The 25,995-nt window shown below is 40.6% G+C and overlaps 3 protein-coding genes across 3 annotated transcripts in view; all 3 read right to left on the bottom strand.

The window, feature by feature from the left end:
• Nucleotides 1-13,373, bottom strand: part of LOC310937050 (AT-rich interactive domain-containing protein 3B) — a gene marked incomplete at both ends in the record, with an annotated part of 44,721 nt that extends 31,348 nt beyond the window's left edge. Inside the window, 2 exons of the mRNA XM_083901242.1 lie at nt 11,664-12,296; nt 13,338-13,373. Of these exons, the coding sequence (XP_083757368.1) occupies nt 11,664-12,296; nt 13,338-13,373 (669 nt within the window). The remainder of the gene's footprint in view (nt 1-11,663; nt 12,297-13,337) is intronic.
• Nucleotides 13,374-16,583: 3,210 nt separating this feature from the next.
• Nucleotides 16,584-22,152, bottom strand: fam219b (family with sequence similarity 219 member B). The gene is made up of 6 exons (XM_083900685.1): nt 21,996-22,152; nt 20,226-20,334; nt 19,088-19,181; nt 18,908-18,985; nt 18,627-18,678; nt 16,584-16,788 (listed from the first exon to the last, which is right to left on the bottom strand). The coding sequence occupies exons 1-6, from the start codon at nt 22,095-22,097 to the stop codon at nt 16,636-16,638; spliced, it is 588 nt and encodes a 195-aa protein (XP_083756811.1). The 5' UTR covers nt 22,098-22,152; the 3' UTR covers nt 16,584-16,635.
• A 456-nt stretch (nt 22,153-22,608) lies between these two features.
• Nucleotides 22,609-25,002, bottom strand: cox5ab (cytochrome c oxidase subunit 5Ab). Its single transcript, XM_083901251.1, has 5 exons — nt 24,862-25,002; nt 23,389-23,505; nt 23,169-23,290; nt 22,960-23,082; nt 22,609-22,734 (listed from the first exon to the last, which is right to left on the bottom strand). The coding sequence occupies exons 1-4, from the start codon at nt 24,932-24,934 to the stop codon at nt 22,969-22,971; spliced, it is 426 nt and encodes a 141-aa protein (XP_083757377.1). The 5' UTR covers nt 24,935-25,002; the 3' UTR covers nt 22,609-22,734; nt 22,960-22,968.
• Between the last annotated feature and the right edge of the window lie 993 nt (nt 25,003-25,995).

The following is a 25,995-nucleotide window of genomic DNA, read 5'->3' as shown; positions in this document are numbered from 1 at the left end:
TGTCTTTGTTTGACCAGATGGCTGGCTAATCAAGGCCAGCTCCACTGGGGGTTGGGGTATCCCAAATCTGCCACAAACAGAATTAGGGCATGTTCCACATTAATATGCTGATATCTGTTAGAAAGGATTGATGTTGTGACCGAATTGTGAAACCAGTTTCTGTACCTGTGTGTAACTGGCACATGTCCTTTTTTCCCTGATATTTCTGTTGTCAAATAAGTATAAATAAATAAATGATTTCCCTCATCGAATTTAAGGATAGAGAAACACTTCTAATAACCTGAACAATATATCTTCCTTATATCACATTCAGTGTAGACTTTGCTGTTAATAATTCAATTTTTGGTGCCACTCTTTAATCATTTACTAACATGACTTTTGAAATTATCGACTGCAGTTTACATGGTCCATAGTACTATTCAACGTGTGTTTGTCTATTAACCAGATTAGCTACAGGTCAAAGCATGATGTGGGTTTTTTCCCTGCCTACTACAGGTAGTGGATCCAACAAAATGTGTGCTGTAGAGACCTTTTGCAAGTTTCCATCTAAAAAATATAAAAAAATATATATATTTCAAACACGTTTTACTTCAATAAAGTTGAATATGTGTAGAAAACTAGTAATAGACAAGGAGCACACAGTGTGATGTATTCTATATTCTGATGTAACAAATAAACAAATGGATGGATTAATGAATGAACAAAGGAATGATTTAATGAAGCTAGTTAGAATAAGGATTTTTTTATTTTTTTACATGTCCCCATTACTAGTCAATGGTTGTGGCAGAGACGACTTAATGTTGGTTTCTTGAGTTTCAGGAAGTGAGCAGCTTTGGGGGTTGTGCAAGCTTAAATGTAGAACGTAAATGTTGGAAGCTGAGCTGTGAACACATTGTTTTTAGTGTAATGTGACGTTTCCTGGGCAGCAGCCAGAAACATCTTTTTTTTTTTTCCTTCCTCCTCCGCCGGTGGCTCCCTCTTACAAGCACATGATTACACTCAGCTTGTGTTTGAAGACTTGGCAGACAACCTAACCACATGCTACTATAAACTACACGGGATTTTGGCAGGTATCGCAATAAGTGTGCAGACTGAAAAGCAAGCGGGCCATAGTGAAAGTAAAGCCTCATACATCTCTTTCCCCTCCTTCTCCTCCACATGGCTTTGAGCCAAGTCCCAGTCAGCTGCTGTGTTTACCCAAGGGCCTTGACACAGTGGCCCAGTTAGCACCTAAAAGCCCTGACACCAGCCTGGAGCTCAGCCAAGCGGTTGCAGAACACAGCCAAGAAAGCCACGAACAATAGGCAACTTTCACTCTTCACCTCCACACCTCTTCACTGCCTGCACTGTACAATGAGAAAAGAATTAGCTGGAACCAAAATATATAAAATGTATAGTATCAGCTGTTTTAAGGCCATACTGCCAATTTGTATTTTGAATATGCCAAGAAAGGGATTCGGTCTCTACACATACTAAAAGTACAAAAGCTCAAATGTCTTCTTCAGAGAAGTATGCATTATTTTTCACACTTACCAACCACTTCACTGAAAACACCTGTTCAACTGCTTGTTAACACAAATATCTAATTAGCTGATCACATGGCACCAACTCCATACATTCAGGTATGTCGACAGTAGGGCTGCCCCCGTATAGTCACCTAAACATTAATCAACCAGAAAAATCATTAGCTGGTGGGATTTCATTGGTGCAGACCGGACAGGTCATCTTACAATATGCTGGGCAAGAATTCTGACCTCTGGGATCATTTTGAGAGGGTGAAGGACACCTGGGACAAGGTGATCTGCAAACTATGCAGGCAGACATTTGCCTACTGTTCCTAGGCGTCCCAACAGTACCAATAAGAAACATGTAAGTACAGTCATATGCAGCATAGTCACTGCATCTTGAATATAAAATGAATTCATACAACATCATACAACAATGTTGTTAGAGGGCACTTAGAGGGCAACTAAATTAATTGGGTCAATGCAAGTTTAACTAAATGTACATCTTAACAGGTGTATCCATTGGCTTGCAGAGATAATGTGGCACGACGCAGCAAAAACAAAACAAACAGAAAATTAACATTATATGGGGCTGGCTTCATCAGCAAAGGAAAAGGGTATGTTTACACTCCTTAAGGCAAATCACTGGATAAGAATATAATTACGTTTCTGTATGAAAATGCATGTGTTAAGATTCCACTATGATTGAAATAATATATCAAGGTAAAATCATGTTTGGATGACAGTTATGACTAAATGTTTATGTTTGTATGAGAAATAATGCCAGAAGGTGGTCATTAACGCTATATGCGTCATGCTTGAATCCTAAAGTTTGTTCTTACATTTCTAATTAAGCCAATACGTCACATTTTAAATACTAAGAACAATATTGAGTATTAATCCTGAGGGAAATACACATGATATAAGATATAAGCCACATACTGTGTCAGTGGTCACTCCACCACACAATTTGAAAACGCAGTGGTATACTATATACTCTACATGTGTAGTATGTGTATCACTACACATAATAAGCCCATATAAAAAGGAGATGTTGTGAAATGACAACAGTGTCATATGACCTTGGGTCTATATCCCTGCAGCTGCCAAGGGCACTAGTGGATGTCTTTGTTTCATTTGGCTATTCCCTTTTCTCTGTTTGCCTTCATTAAAGAGCAGGTGTTGAGATATGCTGGGTGGGAGTGGTTGTAAAGGAGGAATGAAACGAGCAATGGTGTGGGGAGAGGGGCTTGTGGTTTCACTACCAACTGATCAAATTACAGCAGGCATCAGTAGCTCAGTTTCCATTAGAAGCAAGGAAGTCAATCCTCCAGGGTCGATTTGGGAAAAAAGTGTGACAGTTCTAATGGACATCCAGTATTTGCATTTAAATGTGACAACTTTTGCCTTTCAATTCGATTAAAAAGAAAGGAGAATTGCAGCCCTCAGTAACAATGCGTATGAGGGGTCATACAAGTAATTTGCATGATGTTGCAGGAGCAATTACTTCAGCTGTAGGACAGCCAATTCTCACACGAAGACAAGAAGCGCCTAGCTTTCCATGGTGCGGTTTGGAACGGCACACCCTGATGTTACCTGCGTCTTCACTGCATGTATGGGACGGTTAAATAATTTGCATTGCCGTTTATGTCAGGTACATAAATAGCAAGACATTCATACCAGCGCAACACAGTGTAGCACACCAATAAATTCCACAAAGAAGAACGAGACACGGTAATTAAAGAGCAACAACGGAGGACATCAATCGTTACGTGGCATTTCATCTTGACATGACGCTTGTTATCAAGCTTCATCTAAGGGGGCTGCAGGCTGCTCTGAGAAACACATTTTTTGATTAAAAACTGGGACAGTATGAATCAGTTATTTTGGTACAATGGAAACACAAATAATAACAACCTCGCTGACGCAGCCATTGGGCACAGTGCACACGCTGCCTAGGGCTTTACTTTTCCAAACCATACTGTATTGTACCAAGCTGAACTGTACCATGATAGAAACATGGCATAAAAGTTTCACTAGTGGCAACAGTAATGTTTTACTACTGGCAGATAAGTAACCACTTGGTCAGACACAATGCCATAAAAAACTGTAAATATATAGCTCTTTTATGCTGTGGTACAAAAACTGTGTTCTTCAGTTTTCAAAACCACTTCAAGACAGATTTCCATTAGAAAGAAGTCTGGCCCAAGTACTCTTCACCTGTTGGTTTGTGTGGTTTATATTTCATCCTCCAGTACCAGTGTGGAGTAAAAATTTAACAATGAAAGTAAACCATTGCTCATGTAGATGAACAACTTAGGATGCAGGGTTATACATGAAAGTGTGAATGGTCCTATGATCTAATTCCAGAAGTTGTATGTGTAAATGGCAGAATCATCATGATAGACTGCACCCAACCGACTGACATTCAGTACATTTGTATGAAAATAGAAAAAAAAAAACTAATTACTGATTACTGAATTACGAATCTGGAGTCAAGCTACGCTCTGTAGATCAGTTGGACCAAAGCTGGCCTGGGTACGCTAGTCATGTGCTAGCCCCTGTGTTACTAGACATAGTGAAAACAAGGTGAAATTCATGCCAGTACATTTGACCAGAAACCCCCTGATACTAATGAAGTGAAAATGTGATGTTTCTCCTCATATCGGCACAGAAGGAGACTTGATTCAAAAAAACGATTCCACACTAATGTTTGTACAGTGGGACAAGGGCAGTAGTCCAACTGAATGGCATAGCTTGACTTGACTGTGCATGGAAATGTACTGATTGTTGGACCAGACCATGATGTGGCAGAGGTGGAGACTGAGCCCACTGGCCACCACGAGAATCCTCCTCCCTTCTGCCAGCAGCAGATGTGCCCTTTGGGACTCAAACAAATAAAAAAGTGTCTTTCACCAGTGGGTCCTCCCATCCAGCTCCTCCCATTCAGACCCTTTGGCTTTTTTCTTTTACAGCCCCTGTGACACTGAGTGAAATTAATTGAAAGATCACCAGTCAGGGTCCCAACTACAACGCGGACATGCACCGACCCACCCACCCCCATCACCCCCCACCCCCCCTGTCTATTGCTGGGAGCCCCCGCTGGGAATGTTCACTGTTTGAAGAGTTAACTCTTTAATTCCGTCTGGAATGTTTCCTCTGGGTGGGGCAGTGTAGTAGTGTTGAGCCAGACCACTAACCACTCCTAAACAGCATCCACATCCACCCCCCCTTCATCTCCCTTCTAAATTCAATACCTCTATTTCTGGGCTGGGGAAATCTTCCACACTTGGCTGTTAAGAGCAAGTCAGCGCAAAACAAGGCTTGGTCTATACCAGGAAGGTTACATACGCCTTAGATAAAGACACTTTTTAAACACCCGAGGCCTCATTCAAAATTATTAAATGTAATAAATAAATCAATCTTTAAGTGGTGAACACTCTTTATTAATAAAAAAAAAAGAAAAACAGTTATGATTTCCAGAACAATATTGTATTGCTTTCATGCAACTATTTGATACTACAGACAATTTTAATTAAATGTTATGCATCACCAGTTGTGCATCTCTAGGTTTTCAATTGTTTCCACCCGGACACAAATTCAACCATAGCCATATCAGTCAGGCCAGTAGCATCAATCATAAAAAATTCATACCTATTCAAGACCTATTTCTTAGATCAAGGACACTCTGGAGAGTCACATCCTCAGAAACCTGCATGAATGCCTGACCAGACAGGCCACCAAAACAAAGAAGATAGAAGCTCAGATCACACCACCCTTGACTACCACTACAAATTCCCTGCATGTTTTTCTTTTCTCATTCATGTCATTGTTCTGGTAGAAAGTATATGACATGAAAGCCACAATAGACAATCACACATATGGGAGCTATGAATATGATTAGAATCTGACACATTTAACGTCCTAATCTAAAATGAGATCAGTAGCATATAATTGCTGAAGCCATTCATCACAAATTCTGTCTGTAATACAATTTTGTCGTCATGAAGACACCTAAACGACAAAGAAGCAGGTGCAGAACGTAGCTGAAAAGATAATGTGAAGCTCTTTCCTCTCTGCCAATATTAACACATATATTTTCTTTTCAACTTCTTTCAGGTTTCTTTGAAGCAGAGGAAGTTATTAGTAGTAAACCAGCACCATATGGGACCTGGGAGAAGAAATTGGAACAGCCAGGAGAAGCTCCAGTTAAAAGAGCAACTCAGGTCTGAAACATTACAGTCTACAAGCTTTTTGTTCAGAACAAGCACTACAGCATTCATGTACGGCCTTTGTCATTACTTCTCATTTAAATGTTCTCCATTTGCAAGTGGTTTGTACAAATGGGGATGAGATAATTTACAGCCTAATTACATCAGCAAAAAAGGAAGTCCAGTCAACAACAGCATCAGACTAAGTACACCATTTAAAACCCACTGTCAGTTAAGGCATGTGAAACATAACAATCAAGACAGCAGAAACCAGGTCACGTTGGCGTAATACAGGATGCACAACGAGCAAAAAGACAGAGGCAGAGACAGAGGCCCCGTGGCTCCCACTACTACAAGAGATGCCGATACGTGAGCACATTTCTTACACCTACAGCAATCTTCCCTTGCACACAGCGGGCCGAGGAACAAGGTTAATTTTGCTCCACGTTCCACTGTCAAAGTGAAAACTCCATCAGTCCATCAGCTAATTGCAACCTCCCCCTCCTCATTTATCATAAATGACCTATAAATGAGGCAAAACATTCCTGTCTCTAAAAGCTCACACATTTTCCTTATCGATCTCTCCTCTACAGCCGTGCAATTCCCCACATCCTGGCCGGTGTGTTGCTGGGGCGACAGCTAAATTATGCAACAGCACTGGGTCAACAGACAGCTATCAGTCCCTCAGCAGCAGAGGTGGGCTCATGGATGGCAAATGATGGCAGCACCCAACCGTGACATGCCCAGAAACATGACTGGGACCACCATTTTCTGGTGGGCTGACTCTTTTTCTGTGTCAAATGCCAGTTCACTCAAAACCTAACATGTTTCAACATTTTCTTACATTTTATGGAGGACACAACTCATTGTTTAATCGAGAAAATAACTCACAGATTAATCGACTGTCTAAATAATTGTTACTTGTTTGTTTACACATTGCTTATGAAGCATATCAGCTCCATGTGACTCCATGCGTTTCCCAGTATAGCAGAAGTCTTGTGTCACCCGACGACTTTCCCTCACTGCAAACAGGAAGTGATTCAATGTATGTCAAGACAGACTAAAGTGAGACAGCTGTTGCATTTTCATGTAGACAACAAAAACGTTGGGAGAACGATGATGCCTCTCTTTTGCACTGACATTCACTGTCCCTACTGTATCTTCAGCCTTCTCTTGTGTTTGGATAATGTTTGGCAGTTTTGCTACCAAACATGTTTCAATGAATAGTTAACAGTGATACTGAATTGTAAAATAAGGGAAGAAGAAAGCCAAAACTATTTTCACAGACACTATTTTACTTAAATGAACAATACAGATTAGCGATTGATCTGCACACGGTCAGCTGCACTGCACATCCACAGCTCATTCCTTTCTTTGTGGTCACTGGTCACAGTGCTTGTCTCTCTCCCTCTGTGTCTACAGTCGGACAGTAAATAGAGCTGGGTGAAGCTCACTCGTGTGACAGGACTGGCCATTTCCATGCTAGTAAGTCACTAGTCACTGTAAATATAGCGACAAAGTAACTAATTTAGCAGCACTGTTGTTTGGTCTGTTGATAACTTTTATTTTCTTTCTTTTCTCCTGGCTTGGTTTATTCCGTCTCTGTTTATGGGATTGCGTCCTGAAATTATACAGTGTTGACAAGACACTTTTCGAAATGAATATAAAGATCATTTGTTTTGTTACATATAAATGGGGCCTTAATCCCAATTTGCTGACATTGTACCTGCAGCTGCCAACGTCCCTTTGGAGATTTTACCAGTGTTTCATGGCGTAGCCACTTCTCTTTTCCCCTTGTTTGACAATTATTTCCTCTGCTGTTTAAGCTGAGCACATTTCTTTGTTCCTCAAAGAAGGAAAAAAGGTTAGCGAGGTGCTCCATACACATGAAGATAGTTCTGTTCTTGAAGACCAAACAGAGGCAGAATAACAAAAATCACCAAAACGTACACACTGCAGATTTAATTTATTGAATTTAATCAGGATTGAGGAAGCCTACCTAACATCAGACTCCATCCAGTCTGGAAAGGATGTCACCTCCCACTTTCACGAGGCGTGACCAACAAACCAATAAACAATACACTACATTTACCATTTAGACCAATGATCCCGATAAGGTATGCACAGAGAAAACATTATCACAAACATACTTGTAGTTTTCCAGCAGCAATGGCTATCTAGTCACTGTGTCTAAATAAACAACAGATTGATTGATTGTTCAATTATGAAAAATTATCAATATCTGCAGCCCTAGCCACCAACATGTTCAGTTCCATGCCTGTTAAACCTCCTAAAACCTATTCTTATACTGTTCGTCCCTGTGGTGTGGTGAAGTGTGAGTTTTAGTGTGAGGTTTCCTTGTCTTCCTTGTATCACTCTCCCTTTGTGATCACAGCGATGCAAATGTGGATATGCTCTGCTTCCCCCCTCCATTTTGTCTCATTTGTGAAAAAACAGACAGGACTTGTGCACATAAACTTGTAGACAAAAACCATGGTATAAATGCACCACCTGTAGAACATCAGAGAACATCCCTTGGTTACAGCAACCAGTCGATCATCTGAACCCCCAGTGTACATTGGGATTTAAGACACAATCTCTGCTCTGCAGCCATGATTAAAACTAAATCAATCACAGTGCAATGATCGCAGGGAGCATAGAGGTCTATGGACATGTGTCTATGTATGTGAGGGGGGTGGCAACGGCGCAGGGGGGGAGTACAGGGGTCACTAAGCCTCTGTCCCACTATAGTGGAGGCCAGAGTGCTGAGGTTGGTCAGTTGTCCACCCCAACTCTCTCTCTCTACACGACGGCTTTGTCCGTCCCCTTGTTTGACAATTATTTACTCTGCTGTTGAAGACAAGGCTGAGGTCACCACACATACATCACTGACATGAAAACACTGGTTACCCGTGTCCGTCCAGCCCCCAACTGACCTGTATGGGCCCTCACCACTCGCTGACACTCAAAACACCCATGAGTAGAAGACGACAAATCAGTCCAACCAATCAAATGGCTGTCAGTCAAGTGCTGCTGCTATAGGTGAGACTGATTTTTACGTTATTAGGTGGTACGTCATTACAACAGAGGTACACTGGGGTACACACCCATTAAACAGTGCATCAATATTTGCCATTTTTTAATTAAAATTATTATTTATAAATTACAAATTATGCATTTTTGTTCATTGTGCGTTGTTGTAGGAGAACAAATTCACAAATTGATTGGCATCATTCATCAGCTGCTGGCTGCCCTGATATAAAAAAAATCAGCATTGGCCATAGAAAAACCCATATTGGTTGACCTCCTGTATGCACTGCCAGTTTAAAAATATGGGCTACGTGTCATTGTCTGAGAACTATGAATCACTGCAGACATCACTATTATTTGTTGGCGAGGCAGCAAATTATAACCGTATGTCAGTAATTTGCTGTGGCTAAAATCAGGAGCCGAGCACTCTAAATACAGATCACCAAGTCTCAGCAGTTTGGCAGTCTGACAGAGCGGTGACAATGAACACACCCAGGGTGCTTTGAATCCACCACTCTGACTGGCTGCATGCAATGTAAATATACAGTAAATGGTTTTCTGTACGTGCCTCCTTAGCTAGTCATCTAAACTTCTCTCCGCCGCTGCTTTTAGATCGTAATAAATGTGCTTCCCCCATTATTACAGGGGGGGTTTGGTATTTGTGGCATCTGTCAGGCTTGTCTCTGGCCTCTTGGAGACAATGACATCAAAAATCCACTGTCCCCCTCCCCCAACAGCAGTGCAACCTGAAACTGCCTGAAGAGATGAGTAGTCATTAAATACTGCAGAGCTGACATAATGACAGGAAAGATAAAAGAGAGGAAACAAAAAGGCCAGACCGATTCTCATCCCATAATGCCTCCCCGAACCCCCCCCCCCCCCCCAGGCTCAGCCTGTCTCTCCCAATAAAAAACACCAGGCCACAGATAGGACATTGGTCAGCTACAACTTTGCTGCGGTGATATTCTGTTCTGACAACATGTGCACAATGCCTGGTCACCTGACGTGATAATACCACTCCTTTTTCTGACACTTGCGGTAACAATGAACAGCCTAAACAATGCAGTGAAACATACACTGTTCATATGCTGTAAAGTAAAGTGAAAGATTTGGCTAAAGGTGCTCTCATCAGCAACTCGAAGCGGGGAGGCATTGTTTTAAAAAAAAAATGTTGCTATTACATTTAATAATTTTTTTAATTGTTCAAGAGAAAGTGCCTTGAAGTTTTCTCTGACTTTGGTCATGTAAAGTAGTGTATAATCACCTACAGAAGACCCACATGAGGGATAGGGACTCAAGTTGATATATACAACACAACTACTATGGCTCCTTCTCCCACCACCTTTAACCTACTTCCTTCTATCAGCATCTCTGGACTGTGTATAATTGCCAAATGTATGTGCTCTAAAGTTAAAATTGGATATGTGGTCTGGTGAGGCAGTGGCACCATTGAAAGACATTTGCCTTTAAATAGACCGTAATAAAATCCAGACATGCCCTCAGCCCACTGATCAAGCACAGATCTGTCCTATGACACTCTTGTGCAACGAAGGCTTTTTATATCATCCAAAGGCTGTGGAGCTCTCTTTACGCACTATGGCTCAAGATATTATGCTAAACCGCATGTAGCTGTTTGGCAGTTGGCAGTCCACTGCACGGTAACACTGCTTAGACAACATTTACAGTTCTTGTTCATAAATGTAAAATAACATTTGGAACATTCATAAGTGATATATAAGACAACATTTGTTTTACTTTTAATGGGAAATCAAAGAAAATACTGAGCTGCTCTAGGTTCAAAGGTTTGCATGCACTAAGTTGCACTTTCAGTCTTTTGTGATAGTTGTATAGGCCTTTTATTTTCTCAGACGGTTGAGCTGCCAATTTTCCTTTGCAAAAAAGCTTACATTGTCTTTCTGTGTTTTGTATGAACTGCATGTTAGAGATCTCCCCCTTCTGCTTGCTCCCTCTCCAACTATTATTTTTTATTATTATTTTGCACAACGAAATAAAATGTAAATCTCTATATTGTTGTTTTCTTTTCAAATATCACAGCAAACACTGCCCTGTGGATGTGTTTCTGATGTATTATAGCTTTGGATAATTGAATTAAAACCCTTCAAGCCAAACATTGAAGAGTATATAAATGTTGTTATTTTGATTAGTCATACATCTTAAATTCTTCATTGGGTAAGTGCATTTAAGAGCACAACTGTACCTTGGAGAAAAAAAACTACACTTGGCACACAGCCTAAACTCTCTGGGTGGGAGTGTAACAGGTTGCCACTGTGTACGACAGCCAACCTACTCAGCCTCCAAAAAGCCACGTGCTGACCCGGCCAACCGCCCACTGGTTCACAGCAGCAACACTATATCTGCGCTGCTGCTGCTGCTGCTACTACACTACCTGGATTGGAGCCAAAGCACAGCCTGAGAAAAGTGCCAGGAGGGATAGAAACAGAGAGGGAGCGAGAGACCTTCGCAGCATGTGAGAGCAGAGGGAGCGAGCGAGCACGAGTGAACACATTGCGCCTCAGCCTGGCCCTTTGCCAGGACTCACTTAGGAGGATTTTGCGCCGCAAAAGTCAATCTGCGGTCAAGCCTCCAAAGAGATTTGAAGTGTTTCAACAAAGATACTACCGGAGAGGTTTGTCCCACAGTCAAGATTAAGCAGTTGCTCACAGCAGGAGGCTGGACAAACCAATTCAACAAAACACTCAAAGGGAGAGTGGACAAGAGCGAAAGGTCTTACTCCTGAGGGTCACAAAGAACAAACTCACAGAGTAATCCTGGTTCAATACATATAAAGAAGCATGCTTTGCTTTCATAGGCAGTGTTTAGAAAACATTACTGGGAAATAGGAAGTGATGTAATGAGGAGGAAGTGTTGTGGCAAGCAGCCAAGGCAGAGCACTGACCTGTCTGAAGTGATCTTCAAAGCCCCAGTCCGCCTGTCCATTAGGTGAGGCAGCAGAGTGAGGCCCTGCAGGAGACAGGCCCTCGTCAGGCTCCTGCTTCACTCTGATAGGTGGCGATGCAGCCCTCTGAGGGGCTGAAGCCGAGTAACTGCCATATGGACGAGCCGGGATGCGGGAAGCGCTCTGCTGCAAAGAGAGGGTCTGCTTGCGGAGGAACTCCAGACCACTGGCGCATCCCTCGTCCTCATCGCTGCCCTCATCTCCCTCCATCATCTCATTGTCATCATCCTCATCCCCAGAATCCCTGCCTCTGTCCTCATCATCCTCTCTTTCTGAGTCTACGCTGCTCTGATTGGAAACGCGGGGTGGCAACCCGCCACCAGGGATGCCCCCAGCCAGGCTTTTACCCATGAAGCTGGCCCCGGAAGCCCGGGCAGCTGCCAGAATTGCCTGCTGGGCAGCGACCTGCTGAGCATACATGATGTGAGCCTCTCGGAGTTTCCTCTCCTTGCGCTCCATTTCCAGTCGGGCCTGCTGTTGGCGTTGGAGTTGCTCCATTACTGCTTCCAGCTTCATTCCCCCTGTAGAGGTGTTCTGAGGAAAGGCAACACCAGGATCTTGAGACATGCTGGGCTGTAGGGGGGAAATACAGAGTCATAGATGATCTACCATTCACTGAAATCAAATTACCCCTTCATCTCATTATAGAGGATGAAATGAGCCACATGCATCATCCCCCCCTCCCTTCAAATTAAGCCCTGTTAAAACCTCACCCTGTGAAATATAGATTAGTTGAAAAAAAAAAAAAAAAAAAACGATATTGGAATTGTTCAGCTGAAAATCTGCAGCTGAAAATCTGCAGCATCACAGCAAAAAACTATTGAGCTATATTTGGTTAAATAAACAGAAAATGTGCAAACTCTGGCAGCTTGACCGCTAAACTCTAAATTTACATCTTAATGAATGCAAAGACCTGAATATGCCCATAAGAGCAAATAATAAAACGTTAATGAAATTGTGACTGTCAAAATGAGTCATGCAAAGCGTTTCAAAACAATAGACCTAAACAAGTTTTATTTTTTGTTCACACAAACAATAACAAAACATTAAAAGGAGAATTCCTGTATATACAGTCATTTTACACAGCGGTTGCACGTCACAGCACGGGCTGCAGAACTGACCTCAACTATTCTACTATAAAATTCTTGAAGACAGTGTTCAAACTAGTGAACACGGACGGTGGAAATGAAATCTAAATCTAAATAGCCCGCAGCAAAATTTAATTCACAAAATACACATACAATCTCATCTTAAACTGGAAAGAAACGTGCAGCCTTTCCACATTTGGCAGACTGCCACATCCTCAAACTACGTGGAAAACGTACGCTTTCAGGAGATTCAGGATATGCTAGCGTACAAGCGAGCAGAAAACTAGCGCACAAAATGCCAAACATGTAGTACAGTGTAGTGGTGTCGAATGGGTTAAAAGCTAACCTACCATTCAGGGTTTTTTTTTTTTTTTAAAGAAGTTTTTTCTCCTCTTTTCTCCCGTTAGAAAACGTTAAGTTGAGTTCGCCAACTCTTTTCCGCGAGTAAAAGCCGCGTCCAGCTGCTTCTGTCGGAGCTTTGAGCTCATATGAATGTAACCGGGCGCCGAGCAGGAGCGTGACTCACCATTTGTGCCTTACTACTGTTGGAGTTGTCCACCATCCCTTCTCCCTGGGCTTTATCCTCCTTCTTCCCTCGTTTCTGACGCTCGTTCAAACACTTGTAAACACAAACATACGCTCCGCGCGCGCGCACAGAGAGACAGAGACAGAGAGGTAGTGTGCACGCGCCGCAGATTCTGTATAATCCGCGTGCGGAAGGGGTTGTTGTTGTTTTTTCTTCGTCTTCTGAACGTCCTCTTTCGAATGTGGCAGCGCTTCTGTGTGTGGCTTCCCCCCGCTGATTTTCCTGATTTTCTTCTTTAATAGAACAGGGGGCTGAGTGGAAAATGGCCCGATCTCATGTCTCAGAAAGCGCTTAGGTAACTCCCTTCACTCGTTTTTTTTTTTCTTCCTCCCCTTTAGTCGACACCCCCCGCATGGCGCTCACAGTGGGCCCGCCCAGCGACAGCAGCAACAAGTCTCTCACACACTTTACCTGCACATATTATTATAATAACACAAAACATGTATTAATATTAACGCCCTCTTTTATACTACATTTTTTTGATGGATGTACATGTAGAGGCGCGTCTGAATAAATGAAAAGTAAAATAAAGTGTGCACTACACACCCCGACACAAATATTATTATATAATATTACTAATATTATTGCATGTTTCCCCATAAATTAATTGGGTTAATTTCGTGATTGAAGTTGCATCTCACTATGTGTTGCTGTAGTGTATTATTCATATATTTGTTTTAATCCTGTACTTTGTATCGCTGCAGAGTATATTTAATCTTATATGTATTTCATAACTGAATAATATTTTATTATAATATTGAATAGTTATCCAGTGTATACCTGATTCTGAAATGCTCTAGCAGATGTATTTATCTATCTATCATAAACATAACATAAAAATGTTATCAGGGACTTTGTTGAATTTCCGTGAATGAAAATGCGTCTTTTTTTGAATCACTGTAGTCAACGTGTCAATAATTATGATGTAACAACTATGATGTAATATTTTAATAAACATACATACGGCACAACACAAGTGCGTCCCACAGTTAAATGTCATAGACATTGCATTGAGAATGTAGCATAGCTCTATGCTGCCCCCTTGAGGTGGTAATAACTAAACTATCACAACTGACTGACAGATGACAATAATACACGTGGAATTTTTAATAAATGCGTTTTATTTATTAACGTAAAGTCAATGCAGAGTACAGTCAAACAATAATAATTAAAAAAGAGCGAGATTAGCGTTTTCCATCATAAAATAACGATTTCAGTTATTGCATTGAACACTCAATAACACTATCGTTACCACAATGCAAGCAGATTGTCCCATTAGTTGCATAGTACAGGTGAGTCAAGTGTACTTGCTACTGACCGCTGGTATTAAGTGCAATATTTGTGTATATGAAGACATGCAATAAAAACCAAAACATGGCCGAGGGTTCATAAACTTTAAATCACACTCATAACAAGTTACTTTCTCGTGGTGAGAAATTAGCTTTTTATTCCTAAAAGGCCCATGTAACACCCACAGAGTGTCTGAGAGGAGATGCTGTATACACACACTGCTCATGATATTTATATTTATGGAACACCTTCAACAGTTTTGCAAGGATTAGATGGATTTGGAGAGCGATCGAAACATTTCATGAGTAAAAAAACTATCTATCTATCTCTAGCGCAACCTGCTTCACTTTTTTTCGAGTTCAGTCAAACCTTGAGCATTAATTTATCCTGACATAAATCTCTTAGCAATTTTCATATAACTTTTTTCTTAACTCTCAATTTCAAAATAAACCTAAACGTTAATAGTAAAATATGACCCAAATTGAGTGAAAAAAAATACACATATATTAGATTGCCACTTTCAGTACATCCGTTTTCCATTCATGTAAGAAATAAACAAACAAACAATAACATAACACAGAACATGATCTGACCTGCGTGAATGTAGTTTAACACAATATCAAAAAGCAATGAACAAGAGTAGAAATGGATTTAAATTCTCATGACAATTTGACTTATGGGATTTATGAACAGCTATTCTTTAGTGTCAGATAGAATGTATGAAAAAAATAAATAAAGACACACAGAGACAGACACATTTTTGGATTAACAGCCAGTCCAGGATCTGATGCTTTGAAAACATCTATGCCAAACTTTTTTTTAGAATACCAATAAAACTAAAACAGAATTTAGACCTATTATATATATAGATATTGCACTACATTTACAAATGTATTAAAATGTCTCAAAGTAGAATCCGTAATATATTTTTGTTTTTATGCCTACAATCCTTTTGAAGCAGTTTTGACAGTGTAATATATCTTTCTCTGGAATTATTATTCATACAACACCATTTATAGACTGTGAAGCATAATCAAATATCAGCACTTATCAGTAACTCATTAGCTTACGTGTATGTGTAACATATAGTACGTGTAGATTTGACTGTGAATATGTAATACTGAAAGACAGGCAGTGGATGAGTGAGTCCTTCTCAGTACAGTAAGTAGCAGTGATGAGTTCTCTTTGTATTTCTCAAATACAAAAGTAGAACATAGTACAGAACCTTGACCTTTGATTTTCACTTGAATGATTATCAAGACAGCAACAGTTGCTGTAAAAATAACCACTATTGTTTCACTCCCAACACTTTCTTTGTTACTTTTGCTCAGTTAAGTTACATTAGTAATACTAGTATTAAAGCCATACATGTCCATCTTATTTTGGAATGAAACGTTGAAAAAAAAAAAAAACACACAAACAAACACATAACACAAGACAGCCAGGTAATGTGCTACTAGTAGTCAGTCAATGTAAAAGATTAATGAGGTGCATTCAAAAACTGGAAGTAAACAAGTTATAAAAAAAAAAAAGAAAAAAAAAAAAAGGACTGGAATATGAAAATCACAATATGCAATACTTGTATGCATGTTGTGCACTATTTTTCCACCGTGGGAACCAAATCCCAAATCCAAATCATCAACTCCTCTCCCACTCAATTTGAAGCAGTGGCATAGTCACTATTTCCTGTGGTTTCAAAAAAGAAAAGTAGAAAGGTCAAGTTTTGGGGGGTCACAGTGGATAAGGCTTGTTCTTACATCCGTCCGCCACTTCCTCGCGTGTTGAGCTTTCTCGGGCACATGCAGTCCGCCGTGATCGGGACTTGGGCCTTTAGAGCAGTGAGCGGTGGCGCTGGGTCCAAATATTTGGCCTCAGGCACCAGTGACGTCAGTCAGCGACTGGATCTGGATCCAAGAACTTATGCAAGGTTTAAGTCACGCCAGTAGCATCACTGCATGGAACAAGAAGGACCCTCGAAGCAGCAGCAGCACACAGAGGAGCCCATAGCTTTGGGCGGAATCAGGTCGAGGTCCTCATCGTCAGGGATCTCATCCAGACGGTAGCCGTCCTGAAGCAGCTGTCTGCTTAAATCAGGATGAACCTGGAGAGCAAAAAGAAGGACCTCAGGAACACGCGATTGTCACAGAATAATGTGGCATGCAGCTCGTAACGTTTGGTAATTTTTGTTGTTGTTGATGCTGTTGTTATTCAGCTTGTTTAGTCTTCATAAACAGATATGATCATTATCTATCTGCTGCGTCCTTCATCTCAACAGGGGCTCCGTCTACACTCCGTATTTATCGAGTAAACCAAATTGTGGTCATAGTTGCACGAGTCGCTGGACAAAGAAAAAAAGCACTGTAGCTAACTGGCTTTTGTGAGTTTAATTCAGGTCATTAGTCCCAAAAACCCTTTGCCATTTATTACTTAAAAACATATTAAAAACAGGCTCCTCCTTGATATATAAATACATGGTAATGTGGCGTCTATGTCTGCGTGCTTCGCAATACACTATATGTCTTTTAAGTACGAAGAACAAATCTTCCATGACTCAATAGCAATGTAACATAACAGGTACAATTGAATGTAAGGTGTCAACAACTCTGACCGCATATCTGACGTAAAGAAATGGCCAGGGGCTCGTCTGACATTTATCAGTCGACAGGCACTCCGTGTACTGTTCCTACAAAATGTATGAATGAAATCTTGAAAAACAAGATCTGTGGCTATAAAGCTCACAGACAAACAATAGAAGGTCGCACACCTCTTGCTATACAAAGTTTGGTATTTAACGCAATCCTTCACAGAAACTCTGATCCACGTGTATGTACATAAATGAGGCGTGAGGTGAAACTTCGACTCTGGCGGCGGAAGGATGGATGAATAACCAAAAACTGTTTAAAATGACACCAATATATAAATTTAACCCTTATTTCTTTGCACACTGTGGTATGAAATGCATTCTCAGAAACAACAGGGTAAACAGGAGCATAAATAATGTTTGCTTCAATCCAGATTGTTGTGCTTTAGCTGAAAAGATCAGAGTTTGTGTGAAGTGTTGTTAAACTTTAACACACTTTATGAACTAAATGTATTATTATTATTGTCATCATTGTGCAGAACAGTCTGCCATTTATGATCTTTTTTTTTTTAATGGCTTATTTGGCTCTGCTAAATGATGTGGCAAATGGAAGGCTTTGGAGAGAAAGAGAGAATGTTTAGAGATCAGCAGGATCTGATGTGATCTGTGGCCAGTGGTGATGAATGGTTTGTGAGCCTATTACAACTTCCACACACTGGACCCAGAGACGCACGCAAACATTGAGCCTCTAGGTATGGTGATTAATCCTCGTACAAATCCAAAATTTGACTAAACGACCCCCTTAAAATGTCTAAACCATTCACTAACCAGGCTACTGTGAATGCCCACTAAGTGGTGGTTACACATTTATTTTTCCACAACCCACAGTGCGAGGAGGAGAGGAACTTTAATGTGCGCTGCTGTGGAGCATTTTCTGACTGTTTATGGGTCTATTTATAAAGATTGCAAAAGCTGCCCCAAATTACAAGTACAGTGTGATTTATGAAGAGAACTGTCATCGGACATACATGTGCATGGTTTAACACATACACCAACTGCCCACAGTTTTATAAATGAGGTCCCTGGTCCCTGTTTGTTCCATATAGCAGATATAACATATTTTTCTATGACATATCCTGAGATAAACTAGGTTCTTACCCATTTATTGCTTGACAAACACATTCGGTGGTACCCTAATGCAGCAAAGCCTGCACTACATAATTTGCAGAAGTAAGTCAAAGTAAGTCAAGGCTGACCTGCCAAGCCAAAGCAATTTGTTAGTAAAAGATTGCAGAGGGATTACGAAGATGAAGGATTGTTGTTTTTTTTAAAAAAAAAAAAAACTAAAAAAAACTCACCTCTGCTGAAGAGTATCCTGAGGAATACTGCTCAAAATCAATCTCTTCATCACTGCACAAACAAGAAGGACGGGTTAGTTCTTTCATTCTTATGTCAACTATTTAAGTGTCAAAACCGGAAATGTGTTCAGGGACAAATGAGCAGAGAAAATGATATTGCATGTGTAATGTAATGTTTTTTTTACACATTGACACTATGAGCATGTCAATAAAATGACAACAACAACAACATAAGACCTACAGAGAGTGTACTGCTTGTGCCTCGCTTGGTATAATCTTACCTGTCTGAGTCCAGTGTCACCAAAGTTTCCTCAGCATGCTGACTCAGAGCAGTGTAGCCCTTATTATACTTCACTGTCCTGAAAGGAGAGCCAGAAATTAAAAACTGCTCTTCTTTTACATTACGCTGATACAACATTACAAGAAGCAGTTCCCTATGTCCTCATGGCTCCTCTCCTCACCTCTTGGCTCCTTGTCTGGGCTGATGCATCACTGGAGGTCCTGGGGAGAGGGCTTTTTTCTTCAACGCTTTCCTCGCCATCTCTCTGTGTTTCTCTGTAAATAATAAGAGGTATGCTGTGTGTGTCAAAATGAACAGTTCACAGAATTGCACAGAACTAGCATTCTGAATGACTCATACAGTAAGACTCATCCTAATTATGCAATAGTGAAGATTTGATAAGCAGGTAAAACCCAACTGCTAAAGCCTCAAATAATCTCACTAAAGAACATTAGTGTGGGGTGTATTAGGATGAAAACATGCTCTCAGCAGAGTGTAAATTTGGTCAACACGTCAGATTTAATTGTACTATTTATTGCCTTGGCCATCCTGTTGTTCAAATCTAGTAGTTACCCATTTTAATCTTATCAGTACATTGAATGACAATTGGTATTTCAAATTTACAACAACATTTTACTTTTGTCTATGGTCCAACAGTCCAATCAGTTTCCATTTAGCTGAAATGTTAAAAGAAGAAAACAGCTAATCTGCTTTAGTTGTCTGAAAAAAAAAAATTACAATGAAGGGTAAACATAACTGGTGAATTCTTATTTTTAGTTTTGGACATATTTATTCACTAAATTAAAACTTATTTATTGGATAATTAGTGTGCCGGACCGGTAGAGCTGTGCCCTATGTATTGAGGCTACTGTCTTCTGCGGTTGCTGCAGGTATGAATTCAAACTATGACCCTTTCTGATGTGTGTCTAACCCCCCCGCCTCCCCTTTTCATGTTTAATCAGGCAAAGTAAAGAAATGCCCCCCAAAATGTAAAGAATACATTTGGTCAAGCTGGGTTAAACAAGTTGCTCCAAAGGAATTGGATACAAAAGAGCTTACAGTATTTAAGGAATTGGGTGCATAGTAAGCAGTGAAATATTAAAAGTTGTCTGCTCCTCTGCAGTGACAGAGTGAGTGAAGTGAAGGGCATTTGAGCACCTCAGTGTAATATGACTATGGGCCTGCTGTCCTCCTTATAGCTGTGCGGTCAATACTGCAAACTCACAAAAACAATTATGAGAGGATATATGATCTACAGACCAGTATAATAACAACCTGCTCAAGTCAGTAGCTGCAATCAGTGTAAAAAAATATCTTACGTAGTTTGAGGTGGATAGCTGGAGCTCTGGACATGATGTAAGGTCCTCTCTTCTCCAAAGGCCTGATGCCTCCATCTGCAGTCTTAGGTCTTGTGCCACTGCTGGGCCCCTGAAATGGAAAACTGATGCTTAAAACAACAGTAGACACACATATTTAAATCAGCCATTCACATGACAGCGACTCGATTCATTTAGGCATGTAGACATGGTCAAGACAACCAACTGAAGCTCAGAGCATGAGAAAGGGGAATAAAGTAGGGATGAGCTGAAACGATACCCTGGCCAAAGTGACAGGATCAGATAAGCTTTAAAAGAGACATGTCTGCCACCAACGTCATATGACAAGGATGAGTGGGACCTGCAAATGTCTACCATGGAGTTGGCTTCTTTCAGCTGTCTGGTAAACACATCAGTAGAAATGTCCTATTAACTGCTATGCTGTTTAAAAGAGGTAAATGCCTGTATATGGAACCAATATCGTTATCATGAGAAATTCAAGGTTGAGATATCCAGTGACTTTGAGTGTGGAATGGTTGTTAGTCTGAGTATTTCAAGGAAAAAATATGAAAACATACGAAAATGCCTTGTTGATTTCAGAGATCAGAGGAGAACACAACCACTGTGGAAGACCATCTCTGAATGCAAGTCAAATTATTAATGTAAATGGGAGGAGGAGACCACACCAGTTACTTTAGTAGGTGATCTGTGTACCTAAAGTGAGTTTCTATTCACATATTGTAGCCACATAACTAACTTTAGTTGTAACCCTGTTTCTTAATAAATGTTAGAAATGCTCAACAATCAAGTCTAATCAAATATTGCAAGACGTCTTGCCTGATAAGACAAGGAAAGATCTGTCAGAACCAGACTCCGTTCACTCCTAACAGGAAGTTTCAGTGTGACAAGGGCTTGTTGAAAAAGAATAGGCGTTTTCTCTGACATAAAAGCAAAGTTTGGTCAGGGTGGGAGGAAAATGTGAGCAGAGGAGAGGCGGGGGGACAGAAAGGGGGAAGAGGGAAAAAAAGACAAAGACAACCAATCAACTTATCAACAATCAAACAATACAACTAGTATGTTAGACTGCAGCAAACAAGGGAGAGGGGAGCGTGAACCAACAACAAAACAACAACAAGACACAAAACAAACCGACAATAAAAGACGAACCCGACCAAAAGAATAGAACAATAAAATAGGAAACCTAAAACAGAGCAAGCCTCCACAGAAACCACAAAGGTGAAAGTGGCACAAGAAAAGATGAGGGGCAGATAACAGGTTGGGAACAAGAGAGGAGAGAAAGAAGATAGACTAGAGTAAGAGGACAGAGAGTTTAGACGCAGAAGTGTATGAGAGAGGAAAACCATGAAATCATAGAATAAAAGAAAGGTCCATGACTGTACAGTGGGACCAAGTTGTCTAACCTAGTGTTAGTTAGTTAGTAACCCCTAGTGTAACTAGTGTTTGTTTATTTAAGCGCTTTCTCAATCGGCTTAACTCCACTGTCTCCAGTAGTAAACAACATTTCACCAGCCACATTGCACTTGTGAAAAGAAAAAAATAGAGAGGTGCGTGTGTGTGTGTTTATAAAGCTAATCAAATATGTCACTCGACAGTAATTTACAGTCAAATCTACCTGAAAATTAGAAGATAATTACGTCAGCATAACACTGTCACCGACACTGTCACACTCTCATGCTAGCTGTTAGCTGTAACCACCACCCACTTTCTATTGGTAAGCTAGCCTTACTAGCTTAAAGCGTTAGCAGACTTTACCGACAGAACTTGTTTCTCCGGCTGCGCCTCCAGCAGCGTGTCCTTCTCCGGCTCCTCAATGATGTCGTTCATCATCTTTGAGTTCGCTGTCACAAAGTACATCTCAACACAGCCATGAAGACGGGCGTCTCCCGGGAGAGGAGCTGTTTTCCTCAAAAGCAGGTGAGCCTCAGCTTTTTCTTTGGCATCCCCTTCCTCTTCCTTATTTTTTTCCCCCCTTTGGTATTTTCTTCTTCTTTAGTATATTTACTGGCGACAACGGTGCATTACCGCCACATGCTGGACAGATTTTGCACACGTCCTCCTATGGCAAGTTTTTGCATATAATCGTCAAATTTGACAATCTGTAATTACCATTTCGTTGTATGATTTGTAGTTCTAGATAAATGTGACGTCATTCTTACTAGTCAAAACTAGTAACATATATCTACAATTCAGTTTTCACTCACTTTTGCCATACTTGTATGCGGTCTGTCATTATAGGTTTGTCAATTTCAGTTTCAGATATTATGTATATACAGTACCCTTTTCCCCAACAAATATGTGAGGTACAGTTTGGAAAAAAGGTAATTTAGCAGGAAGGGGGTTAAAAAATAACAACAAACAAACACATTCCAGTTATTGGTTTTCTTTATTAGATCCACCATTTTGTACACAACAGAACAGTATGGATTGAATTAACATAGACATTTTTGACAGGAGAGAATCTTTAGAGCTCACCTCTTCATACACATCTGACCTGAGGATGGAAAAACAAAACATCCATTCAGCTGCAGGCAAGATCTTATGAACTACTGTGCCCTAGATGATCTTATTCAGAGATTTGATCAGGGCAACAATACGGGATACAGGGTTTGAAGCAGTGCTGGACTAAATCAGTACTTCTAGATGAATCTATTCCCCGGTCTCAAGTCACAGTAACCTTCCAAAGAAGACATAGCAAAGTGGTACACTGCACTCTCACCTTGACCTTTTATATCTTGTCAATGCCCAGCTCCTCTGGTGTTGAGATGCCGAGTTCTGTCAGAGTGGGTTTGAGCTCTTGGATCACATATGGATAGATGTCTTTATGGGGTCCTGCTTTTTGCTGCACAGCATTACAAAATATTCAAAACATGAGGTACATTTGATGTTTGGAAAAAGCTTATGCTAATAAAGAGTGGTGTTGCTCACTTTGACAGCCTCAAGGATGCGGATTGCGCTGGCCATGTCGTTCAGTCTCCGGCAAGCTCTCAATGCTGAATCCAGAATCTTTGGCTCAGGTACCAGATCACACCCAACCAAGGTGTTCATGCCTTAATTTGATTGGAAAAGGGCCCATTAATTCACAAATGCAATAATCACGCTGTATATGAACCATAATTATGATCAGTGGACATGATAAAACACTCACCTTTCCTCAGTTCCCAGCCATCAATGTCAGGCTTGCTGAAGTAAGTGATCCAACGGGCATCAAACTCCTCGTCGGTCTCCACTTTGGCATGAGAGTAACATCTCGAGGCCAACGGAGCTGAAAAAAAAAAGAGATTGTAAATGGATGTACAAGAATCAAAACATTTGTAAATCTACTACCACACATTGTTCTCATGTCAGCGAGTAAGGCTACATTAAGACTGTAGTCTTCATTTTCCATGACAATTTTAAGAAAAAGTACTGCAAGGTATAAAGAACATTTGACATACAGTATGTTTGTTTCAGTTTCTTTAAAAACATGTGATATGACTATTTATGGGAACATTACCACATATCCACTGGGAAAAAAGGCTAAATTGTATAAAACGATACATCAACACACCCATACATGGGCAATAACATCATTATTCGGTCATGTTATGGAGATTTTTGATTATCAGGTGAGACGACCAATGATGGAACCTCAGCGATGAGTAAATTTAAAAGATTTTTATTGTAGACAGCTCAGATCCGAGGAGAACTGAGACAATACCTGACATCTGAACAGTAAGTCATCATCGCAGGCATATATACAGTAGTTAGTAACCCTTGAGATAGTGGATCCGGTCCATATGCCTGGCGCCTTGATATCTCAGGAGGGAACCTTGAAAGCTGCCTAGTTTGTGTCTTATCGTAAGTTATGGCTGTTTAATATTGAACACCGGGTCTGGTTATGAGGATATCAGTGAGTAATTTAATAACTTAAAGTTGGCTGAAGGTCTACATTTTCTCTCACTGGTCAACCAAGCATTGTTTATTCATTCATATTATTATTATTATTATTATTATTGATAGAGCCTGCTAATAAGTATATGTTGATAACCGTTTCATACATTGAGATATTAACTATTGTAATTAAAATATTTAAGTGTAGTATAGAGCAGACACAAAATGCAGACTAGAGAGACAGACATGACACATTTGGTGTCTGAATTGTTACTGTGTTATTATCCACGCAGCTGCCACAACTTCTCTCCATCCTAATTATCTGGATATAGGATATATATAACATTTAGTCTTATCTTATTGCAAATACAATCCTTTACTTCGTCATGAAAGTCAACTGCGTTAAAAAAAACAACAAAGTGTTGAGAATAACTGCGTAAAACTGCGGTTACTGACGCTCGTGAACAATCTACAGAGGGTCAACGCGAAGGTCGTAAATTAAATTAAATGCTTAAATTCCTTTAGCGCCTCTTCAAAAAAACAAACACTCATGGGCACGGTTTATTTCATTCGAGCTCACAAAAACAGAAACTAACAGGTACAGTTCAAAGTCACCCTGTAGTACACACACACACGCATTTCTGTATTCACAGAGCAGTAGCGCAGCTCACCGGGAAAGCCTAATTTGGCCAACTTCATGACAGAAGTTGTTAAATTCAAATTATGAAATGAAAGTAGAAGGTCCTACCGGAGTAGCCGGCTCGCGACTGAACCAGACTCCGGCTCGCTGTCGCTGACAGTCGGGACACGGCTCGGAACATAACTGCAGCAGTGGATGCTTACGTCCACTCACTGTGAAAGTCAGCGAAAGAGCTCTTCTTGTTCTTCTTCTACTTGGTCTTTGATGTGTCAACGGTGGCTCGCGTCTATGCAAGCTGCATTACTGCCACCTTGTGGTTGCTTGGAACTCCTACAGCGTCCAGGGCAGACAAGAGCCGGCGGTAACACCAGTAGCCGTAGTAGTGTTACAGGAGCCGGTAACACCAGTAATGTAAAATTAAAGCCGATTACATGTGCACATTTTCACAGCAGCCATTTCGACATGGAACTGTAGGTGAAATAAAGGTTACAGAAATATCATCACACTAAACACTGTATTTTCTGGATGTGTTATAAGAGATAATGATATATGTGCAACATTCAATTGACACGACAACAAATCTATTTTGAATTCAGAAGTTGCAGATAAGCCCCAGCAGAGGGCGCTCCTGGTGTAAAAATACCCTCAGCACTCGGAGAGCCACAACATGAGCTTTTAGGAGTTTCTTATTTAAATGTCTGTATAATATACATATCCTGCAAGTAAGATTTTGGATAAAACAAAACCCTTTTATTTGACTTTTAACTGTGTAAAAGTGAGTGTACGTGCGTATATGCACACGACACACGGCAGCGAAAAGGACGTGAGTAAAGTGTAGTGGATTAGTCCGTGACGTGTATTTGTGGATTCAACTTTGTGTGTATGTCGGTATTTGTTTTCGTTGCCTCTTGAGGACCTGGCTTAAACACCGGCCTTGTCGGGACCAGTTGGTCCACACAGACAAACTGAACATATCACAGTGACTCAAGTGGTTCATGAATAATGATGAGAGCAGCAGCAGGTCAGTCATGAGCATTTGTGTGTGTGTGTGTGTGTGTGTGTGTGTGTGTGTGTGTGTGTGTGTGTGTGTGTGTGTGTGTGCATGCTTGTATTCGCTACCTCTTTATGACCTTTTCAGGACCAGTCATCCTCATGGGGACCAAAAACCTGGTCCTAAAGAGGCAGAACCTCATTTCTGAAGAACTGGTCAAATTTCGGGCTATGGTTTGAAATATCGTTAGT

The sequence above is a fragment of the Microchirus variegatus genome (assembly GCF_963457635.1).
Source record: "Microchirus variegatus genome assembly, chromosome: 14".
NCBI lineage: Eukaryota > Metazoa > Chordata > Actinopteri > Pleuronectiformes > Soleidae > Microchirus > Microchirus variegatus.
Note: the sequence above shows the minus strand (reverse complement) of the source record. Positions and strands in the feature narration are given on the sequence as shown.